Source organism: Emys orbicularis, chromosome 1 (assembly GCF_028017835.1).
Source record: "Emys orbicularis isolate rEmyOrb1 chromosome 1, rEmyOrb1.hap1, whole genome shotgun sequence".
In the NCBI taxonomy this organism is placed as follows: Eukaryota; Metazoa; Chordata; order Testudines; family Emydidae; genus Emys; species Emys orbicularis.
Genome location: NC_088683.1, coordinates 227,481,937 through 227,509,788, shown reverse-complemented (window position 1 = coordinate 227,509,788; position 27,852 = coordinate 227,481,937). Strand labels below are relative to the sequence as shown.

The window sequence follows — 27,852 nt, the reverse complement described above, 5'->3', positions numbered from 1 at the left end:
GGTAAAACTGGTTTTGATTAACTGGGTTTGATCATGGTTCAAACACAGTTTGCTTACCCAGAGAATAATATGAATATGTAATTCTTGCTTGTTCTCCCTAACAGCCTCCTTTGATTTAACTCTGTATAGTCAGATAGAATATCATCAAGCAGGTAAAGTGAAGTGAAGTACATATAATATTCATAAAAATAATCCAGATATCTTCCTCATTCTTCACAGCAGGGATAAGAGTTTTAAAAACATGTTTAAACCCACATGTTTCAACATGGTGATGCCTAATCTACACTGGGCAGGTAAATCATATTTGTGTTGTGTTACCATGAACTATAGTTAACTCCAGTCCAGCTGTAGTAGTATGGTTTTGGACCTAGCCATTGTAAAAATGCAGACATACCAGGGAACTTGTTTACAACACAGGTTGTCCCCTAAATCAGTTTCAACATGATTCCATGGTTAATAGTGTACTTGAGCCTAACTATAAAATATGGATAAACAAGAAACTGAAACTATGGGATTGATCCTGCAACTGGATCTACACATTTGGACCCCTGCATGCATGCAGATCCAGTTTCAGGAGTGGGGTCTAAGTTGCAAATGGACAGGAAAAAGGCCATCTATCTCTAGTGTAGATGGGGCTTACAGGTGAAAGGTTAATAAACTTTCCTACTACAGTTTATATTCCCTAACATTATGACACTGACCTTGCAAAAATGTATGCATGCGCTTAACTTTATGCACTACCACAATTTGTTTTAAATTCCAAGAACAAAAGTTTCATGTTTAGTATAAACTGTTTGAAATGAACCATAATATTTAAGATAAATCTTCTAATGTATTATTTTCAAATAAGAATTGGCATGTGTCCTCTTTCGGTTCACTCGCAATCTATTCAGAAAGCAGATCACAATCTTTCATGGTTGTGTAATCTTTTGCATCTTGTATCCAATCTACTGTTAGTGATTGAGACTCTTCCTGTATATTGGCTTTGATACTGATGGCATCCATACAAATTTGAAAATACACGTGTTCTGTATGGAATGTGTTTCACTGATGTATAAGAGCAACAACACCTTACAACAACACCTTACCTGACCCTTGTTTGATGACAGGAGCTGATGGAGGTGGTGGTTTCTTAGGTCTCTAAAATCAAGGAAAAGCAGAAAAGATTGCTTGTAAACACTTGAACTCATAGAAAGATTTGATGTAATCAGATACTACTTTACAATGAAAATTACATGTCTTCGGATTCCAGGCCTGTCAATCACACATTTCACAAGTACTAAATTCAATTAAAAGATTTTCAAGGAAGAAAATGTAATTGAGAAATAATATGCCACTTTTACTATTTTTATACTTGAAATGTCTTTTAGATAAAAGCTCAGCATTAAGTGGCTTACAATCATTGAAAACAATGGCCTTTTGTACACTGAAGTAGCCTTTGCAATTAAGACATAATCTTGTAAATATCCAAAGCCATTTTGAAAAACGTGTATAGGCAATGCAGGAGCTGAAATATGTTTCTTACACTAAGTTGAAGCATAAATGCAGAACACAGGAAATACTCTAGAGTTTACATTTTGTCATTTGCCAATATATGGTTGTTATCCCATTTGTGAAGAACATCTTCAAGCACAGTTATTAAGGCTTCCCATGTCTGATGAAATGAAGCTAATTATTCACATCAACAGCCTATTATTCATCATTTACTTTTATTTTCTCTGCTATCACCATCCTTCCTAACAGGACTGCAACACTTTACATGTTTCACAAATATGATCACTGAAATGGTTCCAGATCTGTTTTTCTTCTCTATTATGTAGATTAGCTGCGGGTGGTTTTTCCTTTTGTGCATGTGTGCGCGCGCACACCATACTGACAGATGCTGTAAATGCCTTGGAGTGAATGCAAAATCAAACAGGGCATATGACACACTAATTTAACTCCCACACTTAGAATAAAAGGTCAAAGCTATTGAGTTAAAACTCTTCTAATAAAAAATGTGTGCGTGTGTGTGTATATATATATATATATATATATATATATATGTTTTTATTAGAGAGGTGATAGATAGAGAGATAGATAGAGGGGCGGCTCCAGGCACCAAGCGCATGCCTGGGGCGGCAAGCCGCGGGGGGCGGCCTGCCGGTCACCGTGAAGGCGGCAGTCAGGCTGCCTTTGGCAGCATGCCTGCGGGAGGTCCGCCGGTCCTGCAGCAATTCGGCGGCGGGTAAGCCAAAGGCGCGGGACCAGCGGACCTCCCGCAGGCATGCCGCCGAATCCGTGGGACCGGGGACCTCCCGCAGGCATGCCGCCGAATCCGCGTTACCAGTGGACCTCCCGCAGGTATGCCGCCGAAAGCCGCCTGTCTGCCGTGCTTGGGGCGGCAAAATACATAGAGCCGCCCCTGGATGGATGGATGGATAGATAGATATAAAACACACACACTCTCTCTCTCTCTCTCTCTCTCTATGGTATTCCTCATTCCTCAGGATGACTCTATTGTTCCGCTTAATCACTTGCAACCTAATGGCCACTATCTTCTTGACTGAGGAACAATGATCAGGACACCCTTTATTATAGGTGGGGCTGGTAGCACTGCTTACTAAGTTTGCCTGATACTACTCATTATAAGCCTGTGTTTTCAGTTGCTTATAACTTTCCAAAAATGTAATCCTTTTGGCTGAAATTGTCCTTGCTGGGTGTCTGCCTCAGGCTGAATTTTTGGGGGGAAAGTTCAACAATTTCCCCCCCAAATTTAGCCAAGTTACAAGCCTTTGAAATTAAAATTACAGTTCATATGTGCTCAGTAAAGATTTACTAGGGCTAAATATCTACAATCTCTGAAGATCCCATTCTCACTGAGTATGGTCTATCCCCTCACACCTCTCACATGTGACCGGACAGCAGATGCACCATCCCCACAGAGTGACTGAGCATGTTCCAGCCCAAGGCTAAGGGGGTTCAAAGCCTTTCCCTGTAGTGGCTGTTCTGGGCCAGGGTGAGGCTGGACACTGGAGCTGAGAGCAGGGAGCCTGCATCTCCTGTGCTTTCACTGCTGGCCTCTTCTCCGCCCCCGCCCCCCAGCTGATGCCCAAGCAGTGTGGAAGAGGAAGCCATCTGATTCTAATACAGTGGGAATAAAAGCAGGGAGAGAAAGAAGTACATTGGGACACAGAGTCTGGTAAGACTGGGACTAGAGGGGAAGGGAGAGAAACTTTGATTGGGAGGTGGAAGGGGGAGATTGGGACTGTCTAGACAAGAACCCACTGGGAGCCAGTGGCAGCAGGGGCAGACTGTGATTGGTTAAATGGAGGCAGTTGGGAGCTGGGATTGGTTGGGCCAGGAGACTGGGAGTGGGAACTGGAGGGACTTGGAGTCAGTTGGTTGCGGGACAGGGGAGGACACAGATTGGATGAGAAAATGGGGGAGAGCAAAAAGTGGAACTGGATAGGCAAAGAGACCAGAACAAAGAATGGAGGAGGGGTTGGCTGAGTCCAAGACTGGCTGAAGAGCCTGAGGATGGAGCCTGTGACTAGGGGCTAGTGTCAGGGGAGTGATGGGAGGAAACAGATCAGACAAATAGCTGAGAAGAGGAAACGGGGACTGGCTGGAAAGGAGAGTGGGACTGCAAGTTAGGGCAGGGAGCAGACTGGGACTTGGCCCTGAGCCAGGAGGGGAGACCAGGACTTGCTGGGCAAGGAGTCTGAGACTGGGATGAGAAGCCTGAGCAGTGGAGACTCATACTGAAAATGTATCAGCAAAGGGGTCTGGAACTAAGGCAGGAGCCAAGGATGGGAAAGAAACAGGAGTGGCACAGGGACTGGTTGAAAGGGACAAGACAGAAGGGCTCAAGCTTGGAAGTCTGCGCCAACAGAGGCGGATTAAGATTTACTGGGGCCCTGGGCACAAATAACTTTTGGGCCCCCCGCAGTCACCTCGCACTGGGTCCCTGCCCTGTGCTCCTCCTCTCCCCATTCCCATTCTCTTCCCCCCACCCCCACCTCCCTTCCCCACTGCCTCTCCCCGCACCCCACCCCCTTCCCCATATTCCTTTCCCCACTCCTTCTTCCCCCCACACCCTTCCCCACTCCCTCTTCTCCCCACCCCCTTCCCCTACCCTTCCCCATTCCCCCACTCCCTCTTCCCCCTCCCTTCCCCATACCCCTTTCCCCACTCCCTTGCATATTTTTTTCAAGGGTCTCTGCCTCTTCTAGAAATCACTTTCTTTTCATTACCAGGCCTCATGTTCTTTTCCAGGCTATCCACTCTGATGTGGAATGTCATTTTACTCCGTGAAAGTGTTTTTGTTGCTCTCACAAGAGCCATAAATTCCACCTTCATCTTCAATAGTTATGCTAGCTTCTGAGAGTTGTTTTTGTGATTTCTTTATCAAGGTTTCCAAGTTATTTAATCTGGCATCCAATTTTACCGTCAGTCCTTGAGAGAGAGTGTCTCTGAGTCTTGATTTTATCATTGATGGCTTACATAATAATCACTCTGAACTATAAATGAAGTGCCTGATTAGAAGCTCACAGTATCACCCTGAGGACAGAGGAGTTTCCTGAAAATGGGGTAGTCTCATTAGAGAGGAGGAATCTACCAAGTTCTCTCAGAAAGTGTGTTAGGATTTCTAAGTGGTGTTAGGGAAATAAATAACTTTGCCTATTTTAAAATAGGCAAAAGAATTTTCCCCACAGTTTTAAAAAAAATTAATGGATTCTGACAAAGCTCAAGCGAATATGTCATTAAACAAGCTGAGCTTTCTCCTTTCAAACACATGCTAGAATTTCACCCTTTTCTTTCTGGAAGAGCGTTTTAAATTATGGCTGCTGGCAAGAGAAAATGACATCTGTCTAAAAGCAGTTGGTAGACTAATGTTTCATACTGTATCATACACACTGTAGACATGTTAATGATTCTGATCATCATTACACCATAAAAACTGAGCAAATTACACCATGATCTCCAGTCATTCTGTCTCAGATAAACTGAGAATGTGGCACAGAGGGCTTTAAAAACAAGGTAGTAGAGGTTGGATGACTGGTTTTATGGGCCAGCAAAATACCTTCCAAGAAATTACACAATATGGCCTCAAGCTATGAACAATCCAATCATAGATGCTGCTGCTGTTATCCAGCAATGCTACTTTCCCTAACCATTTTTTAAAATTTTTTGCAAGTGTAACTTGCATTGTATGAATCATAGAAATCCAGAGCAGAATTTCATCTCAAATTTTATCCTATATGATAAAGCAAACCAGAGGGAAATAATTACACTTACCTCTTTTTCAAAATCAGAGGGAAGAAGCTTGACAAAGTTATCTGGAAACACTCCACGCCTGCCATTGAGTTCTCCTTCCCACCAGCCTGCATCAATGCAATCCTACAATACATTAAAACAAAATGTCAAAAATTAAATGTGCACATATGATGTACAGATTTATGGGTTGAAAGGCAGTTTGCCATAACCTTCTGCCTTTTCACTACAGCAGGACAATTTTCTAGAGTTTCAGGTACGCAGAACACTCTCCTAAATGAAAGCTACAATAATCATCCTGGCTCATGTTGTGATGTGGAATAAGGAGGAAAGAACAATAAATGTAAGTGCTTAATCAAGACTGGCTGGGCTTAAAGCGAAACGTTACCATTTAATCCATTAAACCAATAAGGCCTTTTGGCAGGTATGATATTACTTCTCTCTGATTTCATTTTAGTAAAATAAAATGATTTTATTAAACAAATACATTTTAGAATGCATTCTAAGCATTAACAAGACTCCTTTATTTTAATACTAAGGCTCTGAAATCTAAAACCTCTTCAAAGAGACCTTGACACACTAATAACTTTTACAATGATTACATTTGATCACAAGTCCATTTGAACCATTATATGACGATTCATTCTTTATTACCACCAATCATTGATTAGCAGTATGTTTACATCTACCCAGAAACTTCTTTAAGGCATCACCATCGTCTGCAGCATTCTGTGAATAGCACAAATTAGTGTGTATAACAAAAAAATTCTATTAGGGTGGGGACAACAAAAACATTGAGTTATGACATTATTAGATGACAGGATGGAGGCACAGGCTAATTCTAAATAAAAAAAGAGAATTAAGTATCTTGGTAAGGAACCATAATAGTGAAATAGAAAAAAACATGATAACTTAAGGTTTTTCATTATTATTTATGATTAATTTTCTTTATTATTATTATAACCAGAGATGGCAGACACTGTTGTTCAGCTGCTTATAGCTTTGCCAAACGAAACGGTTCAGACTGAAATTTTCCATGCTGGGTATCTGCCTCAAGCTGAATTTTATTTGAAAGTTTCAGCTAAAATGGTTCAGTCATTAAAAAAACGACATTGGGGAAATATGTTGTTTTGCTCATATTGAAAAATTTATTACAGTCATTGGATTGAGAACCTCTATCACCCCCATGTTTTGGAGCAAGGGCTTGACATTTGGCAAGGGGTTGCCCTAGTGCCAGGGAGATACACCTCTACCCCGATATAACGCAACCCGATATAACACGAATCGGATATAACGCGGTAAAGCAGCGCTCTTGGGGGGCGGGGCTGCGCACTCCGGCAGATCAAAGCAAGTTCGATATAACGCGGTTTCACATATACCGTGGTAAGATTTTTTGGCTCCTGAGGACAGCATTATATCGGGGTAGGGGTGTATATGCCTTTTGCTGACCCTATGAATATTCAACCACATTTGCCCACATTAAAACCTCTGAAAATTCACAGTTCACACATGCTCAGTGGACAGCTGTTAGAGTTTGGAGGTAAATTCTCTGAAGATTCTGTCTGCAGTGAGAATAATCCAATACAGGGCTGTGAAGACCACTGGCAAAGTATCTCATCCCTGTCTAGTGCCTGGTCCACATAAAAAATAATAGTCTACTTCTGCTAGCAGTTACTCTGTTAACTTAAGTGGGAGAGGCCTATCAGGTCGATATATAGGTCCGAACCCTGTTGATGACCCAAGTTGAGAGTCAGTATGATTCCACATGATAGAGTTTTTTTAAAGTAGGAAATTACATTTAAATAAACTACATTAATAGAACATTAAGGTCTTTAATTACATAACCACATTCTACTTTTTTCACAGAATGCATGGTCCTCAGGGAATGAATCGATGTCATGTAGTGAATTAAGCTGCTGTCTGTAGGACCCTGCCTCATTTGTCACAGAAGTTGGAGGTGTGTAATCAATGAGACAAGGGACTGCAGGAAGAGAGAGGATGGTCTTATGATTAAGGTTTTGTCCTTGCATCAGCCACAGAGTTTCCATGTGATACTGGGCAAATCATTTAAACTAAAATGTTCACAGCTGGCCACTAATAGTGTGTTCCTCATTTTCTGGGTGCCAAACATGAGAACTCTGGGGGCTGATTTACAGAAGAGCTGAGCACTCACAGCTGCAAATGAAGTCACTGTGAGGTGTGCTTTGAACATATAGTGCTATATAATGCTAAATACTGGGGGAAATCAGGTTCTAGGTTTCTCAAATTGGGCACCCAAAATTAGTGGAAACTTTTGGCCTTTAATCTCTCTGCCTCATTTCCTCATCTGTAAATTGGAGATAATACCACCCCCTCACCTCACAGAGGTACTATGAAGATAAATTAATTGTTTGTGAAGCACTCAGATACTATAGCAATAACCACTATAAAAAAAGCTCATGAGGAAGTGAGTAATTCTGTATTCAGAGCAGGGTTTGAATAGTGTGCAGTAAATAAGGCGTGGGGCCACACATGGAACTATGAAGATAAAAATATATAGAATAGCAGCTCATTCAGTAAGCACTGTCCAAACTGCGCAATGAATGAAGCAGGTGTCCTGTGGAAAAAATAGCAGGTGATCATGGTAATTAAAGACTGCATTATAATGCAGACACATGAGGGGGCCAAATTAAGGTTGCATTGGCTTACTATTGCTTTTTCAGGTAAGCAATTGCTTTAGTTGCCATAGAGATGTGAGATGAGCGCAAGTGAGAGAAGCAGTGTCTGCAGAAAAGTCTCTCTGTTCAATAAGACATAGTTCACGCTATGAAAAACTTGAAAAAAATCTTGCTCAGTATTACTAATTACTTTGCATCTGTTTATCTCTGTTGCATTTTTCTAGAAGTGGTAATGTGTGTGTAGCAGGAAGAGATTAAATGAGGGAAAACAAATTAGTATTAAAAGGAAAGAAGACTGCGAACATTTTCTATTCAGCTTATTTACCTTATTTCATCTCAGAAAGAACTAGTTAAATGGCATGGTACCTTGGATAGTAATTTATCCATTGTTGGACCAGAGACAGATCTGGTCCCCCTTCCTTTTATCTTTGTTTTTAACCACAATTCACTGATTTACTGTGTCCATGATCTAAAAACCGGCAACTGAACAACTCTTCCACTCTACTTTCCTCCCCTATTCCTTTCCTCTTATCTCTTTGTGATCAGTTTATTTTCCTTCCTCCCAACTTTCCCTCCTATTTTAGCATTGTGGGTTGCAGTCATAATGCCTTCATTTTTCAGCACTACATTTACATCTTTGAACAGATTTCTCTTTTTGGTTTGTATAACAACCTCTGGCTTAGTAAATTGGGCTGATCCTTGGCTAACTGATGACTTTAAATAAAACAAACTTTGCGAGAATTACATGCTCAGTGAGTGATTTTAAATATAGGCAGGCATTTTTACACGCCTCATTCCTGAGGTGCAGTAACTGTCCTACTCCTGGGCAATGTCTACTTCAGCAGAGACTACTATTCAGTATATTGAATTATGCTATATTTTGTGGTGGTTTTCTAATGCGATATCCTTTTGGTACTAATCTGAAATTGCCAAAATATTTATGACCTAATTTAGTTTTGAATGGAGCTCTCCAGAGATGAAAGGTTTGTGCATAGAACAATGGCACTATTTAGCTCTAACTAATATTCCTGATGATTACACACACTTTATCGGATGTATATTTTTTAGGTCAAGGTTTTAGTTATCCCCTATGGTCGTGGAAATCCTTTTCCTATTTTCTCATTTCACATACCCCAGTTAAATTTCATCTTTGATGCTTCTAATTCTTTAAGTTTACTCATTTTCATGAACAGATTTGTTATGTATCATGCTCATTAATCCAGAACAGATGGTGTCCCCCAATCCCCACAACCTGCCAATCAGGCTTATGCAGCCAATCGCCACACAGGATTTTTCACACATTAAGCAAATCTTCAGACAGCCTCTCTAATTTTTCCATTCTCTATCTTATATGCAAGAAGGTCCTTCTCTGTCTCTGAGCAGAAAGGATGGGGAGACTTCATCAAAAAGAAAGCTAAATTTGGAGAATGGGTGTACATCATCTAGGACGTCACCTTGCAGTCCACCATGAAAATACAAGATAAGTGGGGAAAAAAGAGGAATTTGTGTTCGATAAGAACAGGAGTGTTTAATTCAGAGCTTTAAGAAGTATTGTCAGGAAGAGTTTGAACCAAAATTTAACTTTTGTAAAAATAAGCTTTAACAAAAGCTAAAGACCAACAGAACTGTTTTAATTAATTTCTTTTAAAGCTTCCAATGGAAACCTTTTATAAAACAAAAGTATATTTCCCCCTGCAGCATTTGTAACCAACACATTGCAGTATTATGCTTGTGCAGCATAAGAACCTGAGCATGTGATAAAATGACTTATAGAAACTATGTGGTAAAACAAAAATTTTTGACTACTCTTTTCATCGTCCAGGCTGAGAGAAACATAACACTTAAACAGTACAGTGAAAAGTAAAGAGGATGTTTAACTTTTTCTCCCTTTAAAAAGAAAAACTGGAGGAGTTTTTTGTAATACACTAAGGAATTTTTGTCTCACATTATTTTAAGGTGAACAGATTTTTAAATACACTCCTAGCAAAATTAACAAAGCAATAAAACCTAAGATAAAGGACATGGCTGATTCATATGCTTTCATATAAAGAGCTTTTTATCCATAAATCTCAAATCGATTTACAGAGGAAAGTATCATCTCCATTTAACAGGTGGGAAAATGGAGACAGAGAAGAAGGGATGGGCCCAAGGTCACAAAGCAGGCCAGTGGAAGAAGCCAATTTGCAACCTACATTCTCAGACTCTCCAGTCCAGTAGCCTAATCACTGGACCACATTAAAGTATTATTAGACGAAATAAAATAATTTGTTAGCAAACTTCTTCTGTAGTAAAGGAGAAGCTAGGATTAAAAAAAACAGTAAACACCACCAAACCCCCAGGCATGTACTCGGGCTGCTAGCCCTAGCCTCCATGGCTGCACTGCCATGTTTAGCCCACTGAGATTGAGCAGAACTAGTGCATTTATGTCTACCCAAGTTGAGAATTATACCTCCCAGCTATTGTGCAGACATACCCTATAAGACAAAGAAAAAAGATCACGTGGGATATCAAATAAAATGTCAATATGACCTGGGATTTTTAAGGCATTTATCTTAAAAAAAAAAATGTAAACAGGAAAAAACATTTAGTGTCAGAGAAATAGCAAGTGCAAGAAACAGCATATACCAGAATAATCGGACACCTAGCGTTCCCCAGGATGCCTAAGAATTTTGCCAGTAATTGTAAGCGTACATTCTGGCAGACATTAAAGAATGATCCCTTTCTTGACTTCAGCAGTGTCCAGGGGAAATGGGAGTAAGGACATCCCTCATGTAATCAGAAACGAGACACACCCAGCTGCAAAAAAATTATAAAAGGGAACCATCTCGAGAAAACAGACATTTTTCTAGGAGGGCAGAAAAAGAAGACAAAAGTCTCAATTCTGAAACTGGAGCTTACAGTGAGCAAAAGAGACAAGATAAAATTTATCAAGTACACAAGGCGATCAAGACTTGAAAGAGAAAATAAAAGGAACACAAGATCTTTTAGTATGTAAGCAAAGGAAACTTGTATTTGGAGCACCAGATATCTGATACCACCTGCCAAGGTGAAGGAAACATAGGTACTGTTTACAATATAAGACTACAATATAAGGTCACTTTTTAGCAGCTCCCAACACTTCCTTCCTCCTCATGTAAACCCACTATTCACTTTCTTTAGAAAACCAGAGGACAGGAAGTCCCAGTTAGAAGTTGCAGAGCTAAAGTGGATTTAGTCCAGGCACAGATGTGCTAGCATTGTGCCACTGCTGGCAGTCCGTCAATAGGGAAGGGACAGGTGTTCTGTATGAACCAATGAGAAGACTGGTAAAAAAGAGTGCTTGGATATAGGCCAAAACGGGGCTTTTCTTTAAATGCAGTTTGCCTAGGAATGTAAGCAGGATTCTTCTGGGGAAATATGTGTTTATAAACTCAAAGGGTAACCCTCCTCCTGCAGCAAGGAGGTGCTAGAAACTGCCTCCCTCAGGCAGCACAGTAATGACTCTGAACCATTTATATGTTGGTTTACTTACAGGATAGCTTCTGTAATTGCAAGAGAAACCCCTTTAAGACTGAAGGACTATGATAAAGAGTATGCGAGCTTTACTCAGCCTGCTCCAGTGGGAGGTGTGTGCGTTCAGAACCTCTGAAAATCAGCAAAAAGAACAGGAGTACTTGTGGCACCTTAGAGACTAACAAATTTATTAGAGCATAAGCTTTCGTGGGCATCCGAAGAAGTGGGCTGTAGCCCACGAAAGCTTATGCTCTAATAAATTTGTTAGTCTCTAAGGTGCCACAAGTACTCCTGTTCTTTTTGCGGATACAGACTAACACGGCTGCTACTCTGAAATCTGAAAATCAGGCTACTTTTATGTAAAAGCTAATTTTATGTAGATGCCTAATAAGGATATATGTGCCTAATTTTAAGCATCCAAGTTTAAAACATTTTTCCATTCTGTTCTGTCATCCTCTTCTACTGATATGTAAATTGTTTTGAAGCCCTTTGTATTATGACAGATTTCAGCTATGGTTATGTGCTACTGTGCTTTTCCTTTTACAGTCTATGGTTAAACTGCAACTTCAAAATGTGTATTCAACAGAGCTCCTTATTCAAAGTGACAGTGCTACAGTACTGCACTTGGACACTTACTATAACCTAAACAACCTTTATAAAATCAATCCTCCAGAGTATGGAAGCTGGTTAGGTAGATAGAGCTTACATTCTATCAGTTTTCCTTAGCTACCTCCCTTCCACCATTCACAGTCCATGTATCTCCACCAGTATCCCAAATAACCAATGTTGGACTTCACTCTGACCACATTTAAATGGTTATACATTCATGTCTTTGGACAATAATACAGGACTGGGTGGTTTTCATAATTTATTTTGTAAGTATTTCTGCACTAGTGTGTATAAATATGTGGTGTAGAGTATGAGATTGAAAATGGTGACTGTGAGATACATCTAGGAACCATTTTGTGTGAATTGCTGATCCAAATTGTAGTGGCTGCTCTACAGTTGATGGTAATTTTTATTTAGAACTTACAGAACAGAAGTTTACATAAATATGTGCATTAATGTATACTATCTATGGTCAGAATGAATTCTCATTGCTGCCCACACAGGCTTGGGTTTGTCTGTGTTTTTTCCCTTGGTGGCAGCCTGGTCCAGTAGACTGCAGAATCACGAGCATCCAGCATGCAGAAAAGATAAAGACCTCGCAGGAGCTCCTTGGTACGCTGTAGTACCACAAACACTATTTACTACACACTATCTGTGGGGTGGATGAATGCTGGGACACTGTTGGCAAGCTTAGGCTTAGCCCTAATCACCAACAAACCCTGTGTGAATCATTGTTTGGAGGAGCTAAATTCAAATTTTGCTTTATTTGTATGACACCCATATTATGTGGGCTTTGGGGTTTTTTTTTCTTCCAGAAAAGAAAAAGCCAGTTTCCAAAGCATTTGGGGATTTTGCCATGACAACCCCCCCTTAATTTAAACATGAGTTTCTTAGCTAAAACCCCATGCAACAGTTTGAAATTGAAGGCGCTAATGATTTAGTAACTTCAAACCCATCATGTTACACTGACTTACCAAGTCTCACTCACTTGGAATTAATTTTAAGGCAGGTTCTAACATACTCTTCTTGAACTGTAGGATTTTGCAACATGATTAATTGAGATTGGAAATCTCCCTCATTGAAATTATCACATATTTACAGTCCTGCTAATTTCAATCTGAGGCAAAAATAATTTCATATATTCTACCAAAGTTAGTTTTTATTTTGTATAAAGCAATACTTATGCAAATTATGTTTAGATGTCACAAAAGGATTTATTATTAGCCCATAAGTGCTTCCATGGCTGAGAGGCACTCTAGACTCTGACCCAGCTAAAAGGGTCAACAAGGCAACCACCTCTGTTAATGGAAAAGTGGATATCTACTTCAGGTTCATATAAACTCATGACACAGGTTTTCCTATTTCCCTAATTCATAAAAAGTCACTATATAAAAGTTTGTGGTTTTTTTAAAATAAAATATGATATAAGAGGTAGGCCAAACTAGGTCATATTACAAGTGCTGCTCTACTCTTTATTATTTTTTTTTTTTTCTTAAAATCACTTGAAAAAAGGAGGGTCATGCTGTGTAAGTGACCATTCTTGATCACTTTAATAACAAGCAGTAGTAATTTTGCCCTTTGTTTCCCTTTTCTTCTGCATCCAGAAGCCCCACCCAACCCACTCCACCACCTAGTGTCATGCTTTGGGAGCAGGGTGAGGGGCTAGCAGCAGAAGTACCGAAGGCAGCAGCATATGCCTGAAGACAAGCAGCTGCTACTGCTGCTTCCAATGGCATCAGCTGTCTGATCCTGGGGGATATCGGGCAGCCTGCATTTGGTAATGGAGGGCCAAGTACTATGGCTTCACCAACAGAATAGAAAATCTGAAGTGGTGTAGGAGGGTCAAGAGCAACTGGGCTGAGGTGGGGAAGGGGATGTCCAGCTAGCAATGAAGCTGTGCAACCACCGATCTCCCTCCTTTCTGTTATCCCTGGAGAGATTGCAGCAGTTATGGTAGCCACTTCTGCACCTCTTCCAGCATCTGGGAGAGAACCCCTGCTGTCCTTTCCCCCACACATTTGGGAGGTGGCCAGTATCCTTTTCTCATGGGGTTGGGAGGAAGAGCCAGTGGAGGTTCCCATGTTGCCAACTCTTGTGATTTTTATTGAGGGTCTCATGAAGGTATTTTACATTTTAATTAATGCCTGAGCCCCTAGATACATGTGGCTGCAGAAGAATCTCAGTTTCCATTAAAAAAAAGTAAGTTTCTAGTCCTCACAGTTGTGGAGAAAAGGTTAAAAACACAAACCAAATGTAGCCTGAAAGCTCAAAAACCAGAAATCAAACAAAAGGAATCCCAAATTTATTATTTTTATATTATTATTATTATTAAAGCACTCATGACTTTTTGGGGCCTGATTTATGATTTTGAACATTTGGGATTAGCAATACAGAGGTTCTCTCTCAGGGGCAGATCAAAGGGCTGCTGGGAGAAGAGCAGAAGCAGCTCTACCATCTGTCAGCTTCCCACTTTAGCTCAGTTCTTCCGCCTGTTCCACTTACTCCCAATCACATTTTCTATTTATTTTAGCTTGCAGTAGTGTTTTTTGCCGCCTTCTCCACGGCCGTCGGATGCTTGAGAGGGTATTACAGCTGGAATAGGAAGCAGCCTATGAACTTCAGGCAGGTGCTGCTGCTCTTGGGTCTCCCCTCTGCTAGTGATTTACAGAACTACCAGAGCAAGGGCAGGACTTCTACTTGTAATGAATAAATACAGGGGACAAATAGTTGGGGATCCCCAAACAAGTTACACTGCCATTATATTTATTCTCTTCCCTTCATATATGTATGTATTACTCCTGAGGGAATTCTGCACCAAAACATTAAAAATTCTGCACCAAAAATTAAAAATTATGCACACAATATTTTAAAATTCTGCATATTTTATTTGTCAATAAATAAATGTGGTTCCAGCACAGCATGGGGAGCACAGGCCACTGGCTGCATTGAGGTGGGAGATCATCCTAAAGCCCCCAATACAGGGACTCAGCAGTGAGGCTGCACCTGACCCTAACACAGTGTAAGAGCTGGGCCTGCCCCAGAAACACCCTGGGGTCTTGCCCCTCTGCACCAGGTGTGGGTGGCCAGGCTTAGCCTAGCAGGATCCAAGTGTGGAAGAGCTTAGTGTGGGGGGATCCAGGTGTGGGGTGAGAGGTTTCTGTGTGGGGCAATCTGGGTGCGGGCAGCTCATTGGGAGATCTGGATGCACAGGGGGTCGTTGGGGGGTTCGGGTGCAGGGGCAATGGGACTCTGCAAGGGATCCAGGTGAAGATGGTTGGGACTCAGCAAGGGGGATCTGGGGGCTCATTGGGAGGCATCCAGGTGTTGGAGGAGTGGGTCTTGATGGTGTGAGGGTCCAGGTGCAGCTGGTTGGGAATCAGTGGGGTGGGAGTCTGGGTGTGGGGGGCTCGTCAGAGGGGTCCAGATTTAGGGGGGTAGGGCTTGTCAGGGTGAGGGTTCGATGGGCCTGCTTAATGGCCCCCAGCTGCTGCCGAGGGGATGCTGCATGCCAGGATGCCACTTCACCCCATTGATTCCCCTATCCCCTTTTCTTCCCCATCCCCGCACACTCCCACATTCTCCTCCGCCTGCCCTGTTCCACCCCTCCTTCCTTCCCCACTGACTCTTCCCCCTCAACCCTTCACCCCCCTTCCCTTACCCAGCCCCACCAAGGGCACTCACTGTTGCACAGAAAACAGGAAGGCTCCAAGCACACAGAAGGGAGAATGACTGGCACTAGGACCCAGGAAGTGGTGTTCAGATGTAGAGGCAGAGGAGCCCAGACACAGCCTCCTTCAGCTGGGCAGCGCTGCGCTTGCAGAAATGAGGGGGGGTAGGGGCATATAACCCCATGTGCCCCCTCATGCCCCACCTCTGTTTGGAGGGAGCAATCCCCCCTCAAACTGCACACATTCCCTCTCGCCCCAGCGCGGCTTCCCTGCTGTTTTCTGCACAGCAGCACAGGAATTCGGGGGTGGGGTTGTGCGGGTGCGCAGTCACGCAGACTCCCCCCAGGAGTAATGTATGTATGTAAAGCTATAGCAATATCTTATCACTGCAGATGCATAGAGCAATTTATAAAGATTGCTCTTTTACTCAGCATGGCTCTCGTATTTCCGAGCTGGTAGGTAAGTGTGTATAGTGACCTTTTAAATGTATAATTACATCCTAGTGAGGCTATAGTTAAGACATCAACTGCTAGTTACTGCTTGTGCCTGTTAGGATTTCCCCAAAAGTTGCTTGGCATAGAGGGACTGGCAAGTGGACAGTTATAACTGTTCTAGAGAGCACTGTTGAGACCAGTGGAACACAGCAGCTCCTCTGAAAATGTAGCTGCTGAATGTGTGCACACATGCTGGGGTTTTATATGGTCAAGTTTTCTGAATACTCCAATAAACGGGCTTTTTGCCCACGCAAATAGATGAACTTTCTTATACTGTTAGCATTTTTGGAAAAATGAACCCTATAAGACTTTTTTTAAACCTAAGATTTTATAAATAAATTTAATTACACATAAAAACATCCAGATAATTATCAAGCTAAATTACACAGTGAAAAATATAAACGACTCAAACTAATTATGCAGTGAGACATAGCAAAACAGTGGAGTCTTTTGGAAAATAAAATCCCTGAATAGTAGGAACCTAGAGATTCTGAAAGAAATGATAGAAATCTTCAACACAATGTCTCGTTCCCTGCAGAAGGGCTCTCACAAAATATTTTCCTGCTTTTGAAAAGTGTATGTTAAAAATGTCTGTTTTCCTTCTGCTTTTGTAAAGTAGATACATCAAGAAAGACACTGAACTTGTAAAACCACCTTATTAGGAAGAGTCATGAATGTGTCTTACATTTTTAGTACAGAGAGCTTTCATGTGTCATCTGTATCTGGCAGCTACATATTAAATTATTACTACCATAATTTTAAGTCTCTCTCTTGCATTTCCCACCACAATTGAGAGCCAACCCCATAATTTACAAAAGCAAAACCACCAAATTTGAGTTTTGAAAATTTTAGCCTTAGGACAAGTGTGTTAACACTTTTCCAGAAATTATCAGTAAGTGTATATTTTTAAAAGACCTCTTAATTTGAGGATTGAAGACATAATAAAAGTCAAATCACAAACCAAACTCTGAACCTGCAATTCACTGCATCCACACAGAGCCCAAGTGAAGTCACTGCTTCATACATAAATAGTGAATTGCTGAATCAAGGCCAAAAGTCCTGACTACAAAGAGCAGGAGCAGACCTATAAAACAGGTAGCACAATTTTTAAACACAGTCCCTGGCACTAGTACAAAAATATATGTACAGGATGTAAAGTATATATACAGGATATGAAAGGAAACTTTTATTCGTTAAGTAATTCGTTAAGTCAATGGCTACCTTTTAATGTAGGCAATGAGAATTTTCAATGAAAACAAATGTTAAAGATGCAGAAATATTAATAATTGTGCAGGAATGTAAGCTCTTTGGGCAGGAACTGTCTTTTTGTTCTCTGTTTGTACAGCGCCTAACACAAAGTGGTCCTGGTCCATGACTAGGGCTCACAGATGCTCTAATACAAATAAATAATAATTTTGAAAAATGTAAAAAGGACATAGACAAATAATATAGCACCAGATCCTCAACTAATGTAAATGGGTGTCAGTGAAGTCAATAGAGCTATGTGGATTTATACTTGCTGAAGATCTGGCCCAGGATATTTAGGAGAATTTTTTCCCCACAATTCACAGAATACTTCTGAAGCCAGGTGTAGAGAATTTTATCCTCACAATCGGATTTGTATTTTAAATTTAGAAAGTACAATATACAACTGTATTTCAAAATATTTGATTCTAGAAGCTTAATAAATATTTGTGCAACTATATAAAATATTTAAGAAAAATATCCATCCAAATTTTTATACTGCACCCATCCTGTGGTATCCGAGACTCACATTCAAAGGGATCAACCATCATTAGTCATTACACTTAGTTACTGGGATTGAGAACTTCTTGAGGCAATGTACATGTATTTGTTAAAGTTCTTTACAGAAGAGGAGCTACAATTAGTCTAATTCAGTAGGTAATCTAGGATTCTTAAATACAACCTCAGTTAAAAATTAGCAAGAGCCTAAACCAACTGGGAAACTCACCAGCTGGGAAGGTAGAAGGAAGATCTCACAATCATCTAGTCCAAGACCCTCTCCACAGCATTGGCTTTATTTAAATTACAGAAGATACAACACAAGGGCCAATAAACTCAAAACCACTAATCACCTGAGGCTTTCCCTACTTCTGCCAACTGGGAGGGGAGAAGACACACCCTTTCCTTTTAGCAACCCTTCTTGGTAACTGTTCACTGTTCTCCTTCCCAGGCTCCATAGCTCACCTCAGCTGAGACTTCCCCACAGGCCAGCTCCTGCTCCCTACTGTTGTCCCCCTGCTCAGGCCTTCTGCCTAACAGGTACACAAAGCCCCCTCCCGGGCCCTTCTCTGGCTCTCTTCTGTCTGCTCCCCTACTTAAGAGGTAGGAAACCTTCAACTGATTTCTTGTACAGAACACGACTAAGAGCAGGCACCTACAGCTCCCAGCTTTAAAGGCCCAAGGACTGTAGCAGGCACACATTGCTGCATGCATGAGCCCCACGGCCCTATTACAAAGAGTTTAAATCTCAACGTTATACAGAAGAGTATAAAATAATGGAGTAAATTGTGTAGGTCATATCTGAAGCAGATATAAAAAGGGGGACAATATTACAGTAGTGGCTACACTTCTCTTCCAAGCCAGTGGGAACGTGTTATGTGATCTGTGCCAATTCAGGATAACCAGAAGCTGTAGTTTTTATTGGAAGCCATAGCAATACATAGTGAAATCTTGTACAGTAAAACATTAGGTCTTTCCCCATTACTGACCCTTTATGCCATTCCATCAGAATTTGGGGGAGGGGGGGGGAAGGGGAAAGGCAGGGGAGGAATGAAGTGGTTACTAAACTAGAAGTCTGGTTTAAAAAAATACTCGAGGAGTAATGAGTATAAGCAGGAGGGGATTTTACCTTTGTATATGGCATTGGTGAGATTGATACTGGAATGCTGTGTCCAGTTCTGGTGTCCACTTTTTTAAAAGGATGTTGAAAATTGGAGAGGGTGCAAAAAAGAGCCACAAAGAATGATTTGAGGGCTGGAGAAAATGCCTTACAGTGAGAAACTTAAAGCGCTCAATCTGCTAAGCTTGTCAAAAAGAAGGGTCAGAGGTGATTTGATTACAGTGTATCAGTGGTGCCCAAACTTTAACAACTTGTGAACCCCTTTCACTAAAATGTCAAGTCTCGCGGACCCCCTCCTAAAAATGAATATTTCCAGGGATTTTCTCCTTTACCTGAGTATAAATTATAAAAGCAGTGATCTTGGAAATATAAAGTTTGTTTTTATGACATGCTTATTACACACTGTTTATTATTATTTATCATTACAGTATTTTTATTACATCATGAAAATGGCAACACTCTTCCAAGATCTCACTTTCATAGCTTGTATCACTTTGAATAAGGTATTTAAGAAGCCAACTCAAGGAGTTCCTCTTACACAAGCATTCAGGTCTTGAGCAGTCCAGGCAAACAGCGCATGTTACAACAAAGCTTAAATTTGTTCTTCATAATAATTTTAAAAACAATACTAGCTGTCTATTTAATTTTAAAAACAGCAAAAAATATCCACCTCCCTTTCCATTTCTTATAAGGAGTCTTGAAGTTTAAATCTCCTCAGTGTGCTAGATACACTTGCTTTGATTTGCTTAGCTCTTGGAAGTCCAGGGGCTCCGGGCCACTGGCCCCCTACCCATAGAGTCCCTATGGACAGCTCTGTCCGCCATTAGGGAATTTTTTCCCAAGAACCCCCTGTAACATTTCGCGAACCCCAATTTGGGAACCACTGCAGTATATAATTACGTTCACGAGGAGAAAATACAAGGTACAGACGGGCTCTTTAATCTAACGAAGAAAGACATAACAAGAACCAATACTGGAAGCTGAAGCTACACAAACTGAAATTAGAAATACGGCATGACATTTTTTAAACGGTGAGAGTGATTAACCATTGGAACAAATTACCAAGGGAAATGGTGGATTCTCCATCTCCTGATGTCTTGAAATCAAGACTGGATGCCTTTCTGAAAGATATGCTTTAGTCAAACACAAGTTACTGGGCTCAGTACAGAGGTAACTGAGTGAAATGTGATTGCAGGAGATCAGACTAGATGGATCTAACTGTCCCTCCTGGCCTTAAACTATGAATTTAAATAATCAGATAATCGGTAACAAATTTGACATGCTTTGATGAAATATTGCACATGCAGCAAAAATGATCATGTTCACTGAACAAAACAATTTTTCCTAGAGATTCACTTGCAATGTTCAATCAGCAGAAAACAGACTATCACAGGGAAATAGATGCATCTCAACTCATAGAACCTGCGCAATTAGTGTCCATATTCTAAATAAAACCAGAATAGACAACAAACCTGAGGTGGTTCTGATAACACCTATATTTTCTCTCTCTGTTGGGCCTATACAACACTCGTGTGCATCAACAATATGTTTATATAAAAAATAATCTATTACAAAACCTAGAATGAGTCTATTAAAACACATCTGTAGGATTATTTAACTCTGTTTTTATTTATATCATAGTAGTACCTAGGGATCAGGACTTCACTGTGCTAGCTGCTGTGCAAATGTGAAATAAAAATGGATTCCCTATTCTAAAGATCTTACTGTCTTGGATTTATGGTGACAAGGTGCAATGGTGGATGAAACAAACAGACCAGCATAAAGGGAAGGATGACATTCAGTGAAATGAAAAAGTTTTGCATACTAATCAATAGTCACTGCATGCCATGTGGTTAGCCATATCAACAGGCGGTGCTTTGCAGGGACTTCTGATCTTTTCCTTTTTTATTTTAAAATTTTAAAATAAGTGAGTTATCACTGCATAATTTTAGTTTAGTTTTTAGCTTAGCAAACAAACCTTAATAGCCAGTATTAAAAGAAGCAAATCTTAATCACTGTATGTATGCGACAACTTGTCACCTCACTCTCACAGCTGTGGCCTGCACTTCCATTTGCCAAAATTCACATTCTTATCTTTCCAACAACAATATGATCTTTTAATTGCAAGACACTGGTCTAGCCCTGTAATACACTAGAGTCAATGCAAGCCTAACTTAGTAGGATGAGAACAAGGAGAAAGGAGTCAAAGATTCACGAACTTAATTTTAGTGAATGTTTAATAAACAACTTTTATACATATATTGTCAAGTAAGAAAAGGAAGTGTCATTTATTCCATCACCTGTAATTAATTCAGTCTTAAACATTTACTCAAGTGTGTCATTCAGAAAATGACTATTTCACTAACACTTCTGATCGCAGCAGTACAACTTGAGATGCATTAGGTTACATGAATATTTCATCAGCCCCCATCTCAAGGAAGACCTAGTTTGGTGCTTTATTTTTAGTCAACCCAGTCAATGGAAAGTCACAAGATATGGAAATAATCCAAGTGTAAAAAAAATCTAGGGCAAGTATAATCACCACAACAACTGAAAGGAAGAGGAGACAATTGATAGACAGTTACTAACAGCTTATTTTTCCTCTCAGTAAATTAATGTATTTTAGAAAAAGAACCTATTCTATGAGCTCATTCCTTTTTTCTTAAGTATATCATCTATTTTAGATAATTTATAAGGTACAGTGGTTAAGCAATCATGCTTCTTTTATATGATAACTAGGATTCTGCCTCAAATATTTGCCACAGAGGAACATTTTCTAAGGGCCTGATTCTACAAACACCTAAAATCACCATCATACAAGGTACTGACAGTTCAGATATGGCACAATGCGAGCACTTTCTGTTCCTTCTGATTCAAATCTTTCAGTCCTTAGGCTACAGGATTTTGCCCTTATCGAGTGAGTACGAAATGAAACGCTTAGCTATAAGCAGACTTATTTTCACCTAGCTCATCAGAAGTTTAATTCAAAATAAAATTATCTATCATATGCAGAAAGATAAGGTCTCATCCAAGATCTACAGAATTATTTTATAGCTCTTTGAAGAGAGAATTTAAAAGGATTCATGAAGTTCTTTTAACGTCTTGTTTTCCACAATGGGAATACTCATAAAGCCCCAAAGGAAAACTTGTAAGGGCCTTTAGAACTCAGAAAGAGGACTAATGCTATTCTTTAAAGACTACGGTTCTTGAATTCTTCCATGAAATATGATGTTATTTGACGCTCGCTCACCTTACTGCTGTTGCACATGCTCAAATTATTGAAACCCAGAATGATGGCATTTGTGAGTGAACATTTATTGCAAATAAAAAGGCATTTTGGTAGTGGCTACTTTAAGAGAAAATTGAAAATAGTTTCTATTTACTGTAATAAATTATGTTTTTTTTTTCTGGTTGACTTGAATTTTCTTAAATTACTGTATCAGACAAACTTTTTTATTAAATAAGAAGTGTCCCTCATCAGCTATATCTGTCAGAGAAAGAAAAAAGTTGAATTACTAGAGAGACTGTCTGGAAAGGGAACTCTTTCTTTCAAAAGAAAAAGAAAGAACCCTTTAATTACTATATTATTTTTTCTGCTCTGGAAACCAGTGTCTTCCCGGCCAATCAGTTATACTTAGTATGACTTCATTATGTGATTATCAGTGGGAACTTTTTCAGGAAGTTGAGAATTCTGGAAATCAACAGGGAGATAAAAAGTAGTTCTTAAAGACAGTTCTTATAACTTCTTGAGACTGAAACCATAGTCTATTATCCACCGGTTGGCTTATACTATTTTATTTAATGTGTCAATGTCTCAATCATTCTGGGGTCTCAAACATCTGTAAGTTTATGGACAGCCCACAAAAAATGACAATAAAAAAAATCAGACTGATCTTAAAAATTAGGAGGGAAAATTTTCCACCTGTAAAACTCAGTGATCTGGTCGCATGCTCAGTGTGATGAGATCCACTGGCAATATCAAGTATCACCGTCTCTCTCCAGCACACCATCTTTTTCCTGTTCCCTCCTCTGCTTCCTGTGGCCTCAGTTAACTGGCAAGATGCTGGTACAACAGCAATTCCCCATTTCGTTCCTATAGCAGCCTTGCACATCCATGAGAGCAGCTGCTTCCTCCACAACTCACAACAAATCCAGTTCTTCTTAGAAGTCTCACAGCTACAGGAAGGCCCTCTAGTCCACTACCTCCTGGACAAGAATGAACAGATCAGAGGTTTTAAAAGGGAAAGTTGCAGAACACCCATCTGTTGTCAGGTCTTGGAATCTCTAGGAGAGTCAGAGATGATGTGCTCTAGATTCTGAATTTCATTCTTCCTTGTATGTTTGTATAATTAAACGATGATGTTGTCTTTCATTTTTCAAAATAAGAATGATGCGGAATACTTGACCACGTGTTCTTTATTGCTTCGAGCTCTGTAGAGATTGATGTAGAGAAATTAAATCCTTTGCATCCTTGCAAAAAGAATCTCTCATCAAATGGACTGCATAGCTGTTGGGCTCTCCTTTCTTAAACAGTTTATTTTCTATAAACCTCTGATATCCCCAGAGTCTTATGTAGTCAGGGCCAGCTCCAGGCACCCAGCTTGGCAAGCAGGTGCTTGGAGCGGCCACTCCGGAGAGGGGCGGCAGGTCCAGCTATTCGGCGGCAATTCAGCGGACGGTCCCTCACTCCCACTCGAAGCGAAGGACCTTCCTCCAAATTGCCGCCATAGATCGCGATCGCGGCTTTTGGGGGGGGGGGGCTGCTTGGGGAGGCCAAAACCCTGGAGCCGGCCCTGTATGTAGTGTATCATAGGGGAAAATATTTATTAGAGATGATATATACCAGAGTTCACTTAGTAGCTCTTGTGAACAAAAAGGCTCCTTGGTGGAACTGTTGAAAGTTGGGTAGTATAGTTATTATTAATATTTGGAATTCATATTTTTTTCTGCTAGTAAATCATTATATTTGTACGGCCTGCCTCAAATTAAGTGATCTTATCTTTTTCACATTAATAAATATTAAAGGAAAATGTCCCAAGAGCTATGAAAATTATAACTCTGTTCTAAAACATAACGTAACATAGCTAGGAAGACTGAAGGGGTCAACAACTTCATTAGCACTAGATTGATGGGGGGACATGCTTAGTAGCTATATTGCAGGTATTCCAACAAATCACACCATGTCTTTAAAATGTGATATTTTTGGAGAAATGTGTTCTCTTTCAGTATAAAAGAGGATCTATCTCCTGAACAGATACCATTTCAGAGTCCAATTAAGTTACTAAAAGGTATGATTTTTGTTGTTGTTGAAGAGGTGAAAGGTAAAGATAAGACTGCAATCAAGATATAAATTCAGTGGAGGAAAACTTTGACATGGTCTGAGAAAGCAAATGAAGCTTGCCAAAATCCTGAACAAACATTTCACTAGTTCACTTTCTACATCAGGAAGCTGTATGAGAATCTTGAAAAATAGATTCCTGTAACTAATTTAACAAGAGAGAGACGGTGAAACATGGTGTCTTCTTATGTTCTTCTTGTCCCCTAGGGTCAGCATTAGAGCGGGAACTTGTAAAAATGCCTCTACTGAGTTAAACTTGATTGACTACCCCCCACCACTCTCTTTTCTGATAGCCAGAGAAGAATGTTTTATTAATGTATTGCAATGAGCAACATATTTTCATATATGAGTCAGATATCTTGTTTCCTGGCTTACCTCTGTCAGCCAGGTGTTATGCTGTACCTGTCTCCTATTATTTTCATTGTAATACTTACGATATGGAACCTTTATTCTTTATGAACAGCCTTTATTTCTACTCTGTAAATTCTAGAATTTGGCAAAAGTGAAGAAGGGTAAACAAGCAAATGTTTTCAATGTAGATAAATAACAATGAATGAAATATATATTAGCCTCCATCTATTAGACCCATGAGAATTCCTGCAGGGTTGGTAGGAACTGCAAAGGCTGACAAGTATGAGGCTTGATAAACCTCTCATACTATTTTTTAAAGTTCACAAAAGTTAATTTTCCCAACTTATTTCCAAGTGAGATGCAATTTTCACCCCCAGCCCCCAAAAGTTAACTGAACAGGAAATTGTGTTATTACCGGTAGAAGAACTATCCAAAAAAATTACAGTGTCATCTGTGGATGCCCTATAGACAGCAAATGTATATGTATAATTGGCATCCTTAATAACTGACCATTTAACATATTTAAGTTATCCCTTATACTTAAGAGTAGGAAACTACCACAAACACTACAATAACCTTATGTTTTTAAAAGGCACCCAGTGTGCTGTAACAATTTTTTTCATTAGAAATTCTGTCCTAACTCCTCCTTTCTTTGTTCTCTCCTTGTTTGTCACTTTGACATTTCCGTCCATGTTTTTGCCAATATTCTCTCCTAAGTAAAATATGAACCCGACAGTTCTTTGAGTCAGAGACTTCTGAAAATGTTCAAGTACAACTGACTTTATACAAGAAGAGGTTAGATAAAAGCAGAAAGTTCACAGAAGATTGAAAAAGTGCCTGTTCCTTAAACTTGTTATTTTATTGTAGTCTGTTGCTAGAGAGAAAACTCAATCCACTCTTCAAGTCTCTCTCTACAAAACCACCTGTGTAGGCCACTTGGGTCTAGACAACTGGAGAGAGTCAGCATGTTCACTTCTTATGTGCCCAACCACAGAAAGCAGAACCTACAGACCATGTACTTCTAGATTAATATTGAGAGCTTGGAGAGGCTTTGTAATGGGATGGCAAGGTTTCCATTGGTTCAGCATGGTAGAAGCTGCTGGAAAAAAAAATGTTACCTGACTGTAACTGTTGTTCTTTGAGATGTGATGAAGACATGTATTTTATGTGGGTTTGCCTCACCGGAGCCAGAAAACTTTGCCTGGCCCTCATGCCCTGCAGCCATAGCCCCTCCCCTGGCCATATAGGCGATCAGGGAGACACAGCCTTCAGTTCCTTTGCACCAAACATCAGAAGTGCAGACTCCAGTGTAGAGGGGACGGAGGGTGGAACTTGTTCATGAACTCAGACCTGGCCACCCTGTTAACAAAGTCATATCTGGAGAGCAACGCCTGCTGGTTTGCAATGCACTTCTCCAGGGAAGAGGAGGTATAAATCTTTCTCCCCATCAAGTCCATCCTCTTTGACTCTTTGTCTTTGGGTATAGATTTATACCTGCCCTGCTGAGCTCTGTCATTTGCTGCTGTCACCACCAGGGAGTTGAGGGCTAGGCAGGAATAGAAAATCTCAAACCCTCATGTGGAAATGAAGTATAGTTTCTCCGAATGTTTTGCCATAGAGGGCAATGAAGCTGGGGTATTTCAGAGAGCCTTTGCAGGTCCAGGAGAGCCTCATTTATTGGTAGGCCAACTATCCCTGGAGCTGATGGTTGGAAAACATCCAGGAGTTTATGCATATTCTCCTGGAGGAATTCTGCCTGGATACCCAAGGTGGCAGGAGGTTCTGATCACCAACGGAGAGGACGATTCCAGCACACCTGGGGAGGACAAGGTAGTTTGCAGCATCAACAATGGATCCTGCTCTTGTACCACAGGATCTGGTCAGAAGGAACAGATTCAGTGGTCACAGGAGTCACTGACGGGACTGGTGATCTTCCTCTGGAGGAAACAGAAGAGCGGGACCTCAGAGACCAAGGAGCATCCCAGGATTTCCAAGGAGGCCACTGGGCATACAAATAAGAATTGGTATCTAGTAGGCCCTGGGCCAAGAACCTCTGTTCCTACTGCAGGACAGATGCCAATCTCAATACTGATAGTGATCTGAGGGCGATCCCTGGCACTTATCTGGTGAGGAGGTGAGCACGATCCTGATCTGGATCTTGAAGAATCCCAGACCTCCTGTGGTGACAAAGGGGGAGCCAGCACCAATGGGGCAAACCACCAGTTAGAGTCATCTGAAGCACAATAAGGAGGTGGCACTGGTGCCGGAGAGCAGTGGAGAATTGGCACTGAATAAGAGACACTCCCACTTGGTACTGGGGAGGCATCGGCGCCAAGGCCGGTACTGCATTTGAGATGGCATCTGCCACCAAGAAAACGACAGTTCCGAAGGGGCCTTCGATGCTGGGCCTGGCCTCGACTCCATAGTCTGTGGCCCAGGTGGCATGAGCTACAGGGCCGATGCTCTGCAACACAGCCAGAAGGTGCTAAGGGCACAATGGAGGATGATTTGGTAGATGCTATAGCACCGGAGAACTCCTGAACCAGTGGAGAGTCCAGGACTGAGCGGCAAACCAGGTCTGATGCTACCAGGTATGCCTTCAGCATGGAGATAGTTGGCACTGCTGCTGATATCGTCGATACCTGACTCAACAGACACCCCATGGCCAGAACCAAAGTCAACGGTATGGGCCCCTGCTGCTCTCGGCATGGTACCAGGCAGCGGTTGGACAGACCTACTCCATTCTACATGCCAGAGGCAGTATGGTGTTGGTCATCACTCCTCTTAGAAGTGGAGGAGAAGTCTCTGCAAGCCCTGGAATGGTTCTGGTTCATTCTATGGGACCTTTTCCTTGCCACAATAGAGGAGGGTGACCGACCCCTTATCCTCTTGGGGGAAACGCCAGAGCCTGAATGCGGAGAGGCATTGCTTGCCAGGTCCGAAGGCAACTGCTGATCAGAGGAGGACCTCCATGCCGAAGCATGCCTCATGGCCTGTTCCAGAATGTGCTGCTTCAATGGCAAGTCTCTTGCCACCAGGGTTCTCTCTGTGAATGACTTGCAGATGGAGCACCTCTCTTTAATGTGTCCCTTGCACAACAAACACCTGGTGACGGAGTCGCTGT

At 41.0% G+C, this 27,852-nt stretch overlaps 1 protein-coding gene across 1 annotated transcript in view; it reads right to left on the bottom strand.

Moving 5' to 3' along the window:
- The window catches only part of SH3KBP1 (SH3 domain containing kinase binding protein 1), a 368,936-nt gene that overhangs the window by 48,144 nt on the left and 292,940 nt on the right, over positions 1–27,852 (bottom strand). The window contains exons 10-11 of the mRNA XM_065400133.1: positions 5,275–5,382; positions 1,089–1,140 (exon numbers count right to left, since the gene is read on the bottom strand). Of these exons, the coding sequence (XP_065256205.1) occupies positions 1,089–1,140; positions 5,275–5,382 (160 nt within the window). The remainder of the gene's footprint in view (positions 1–1,088; positions 1,141–5,274; positions 5,383–27,852) is intronic.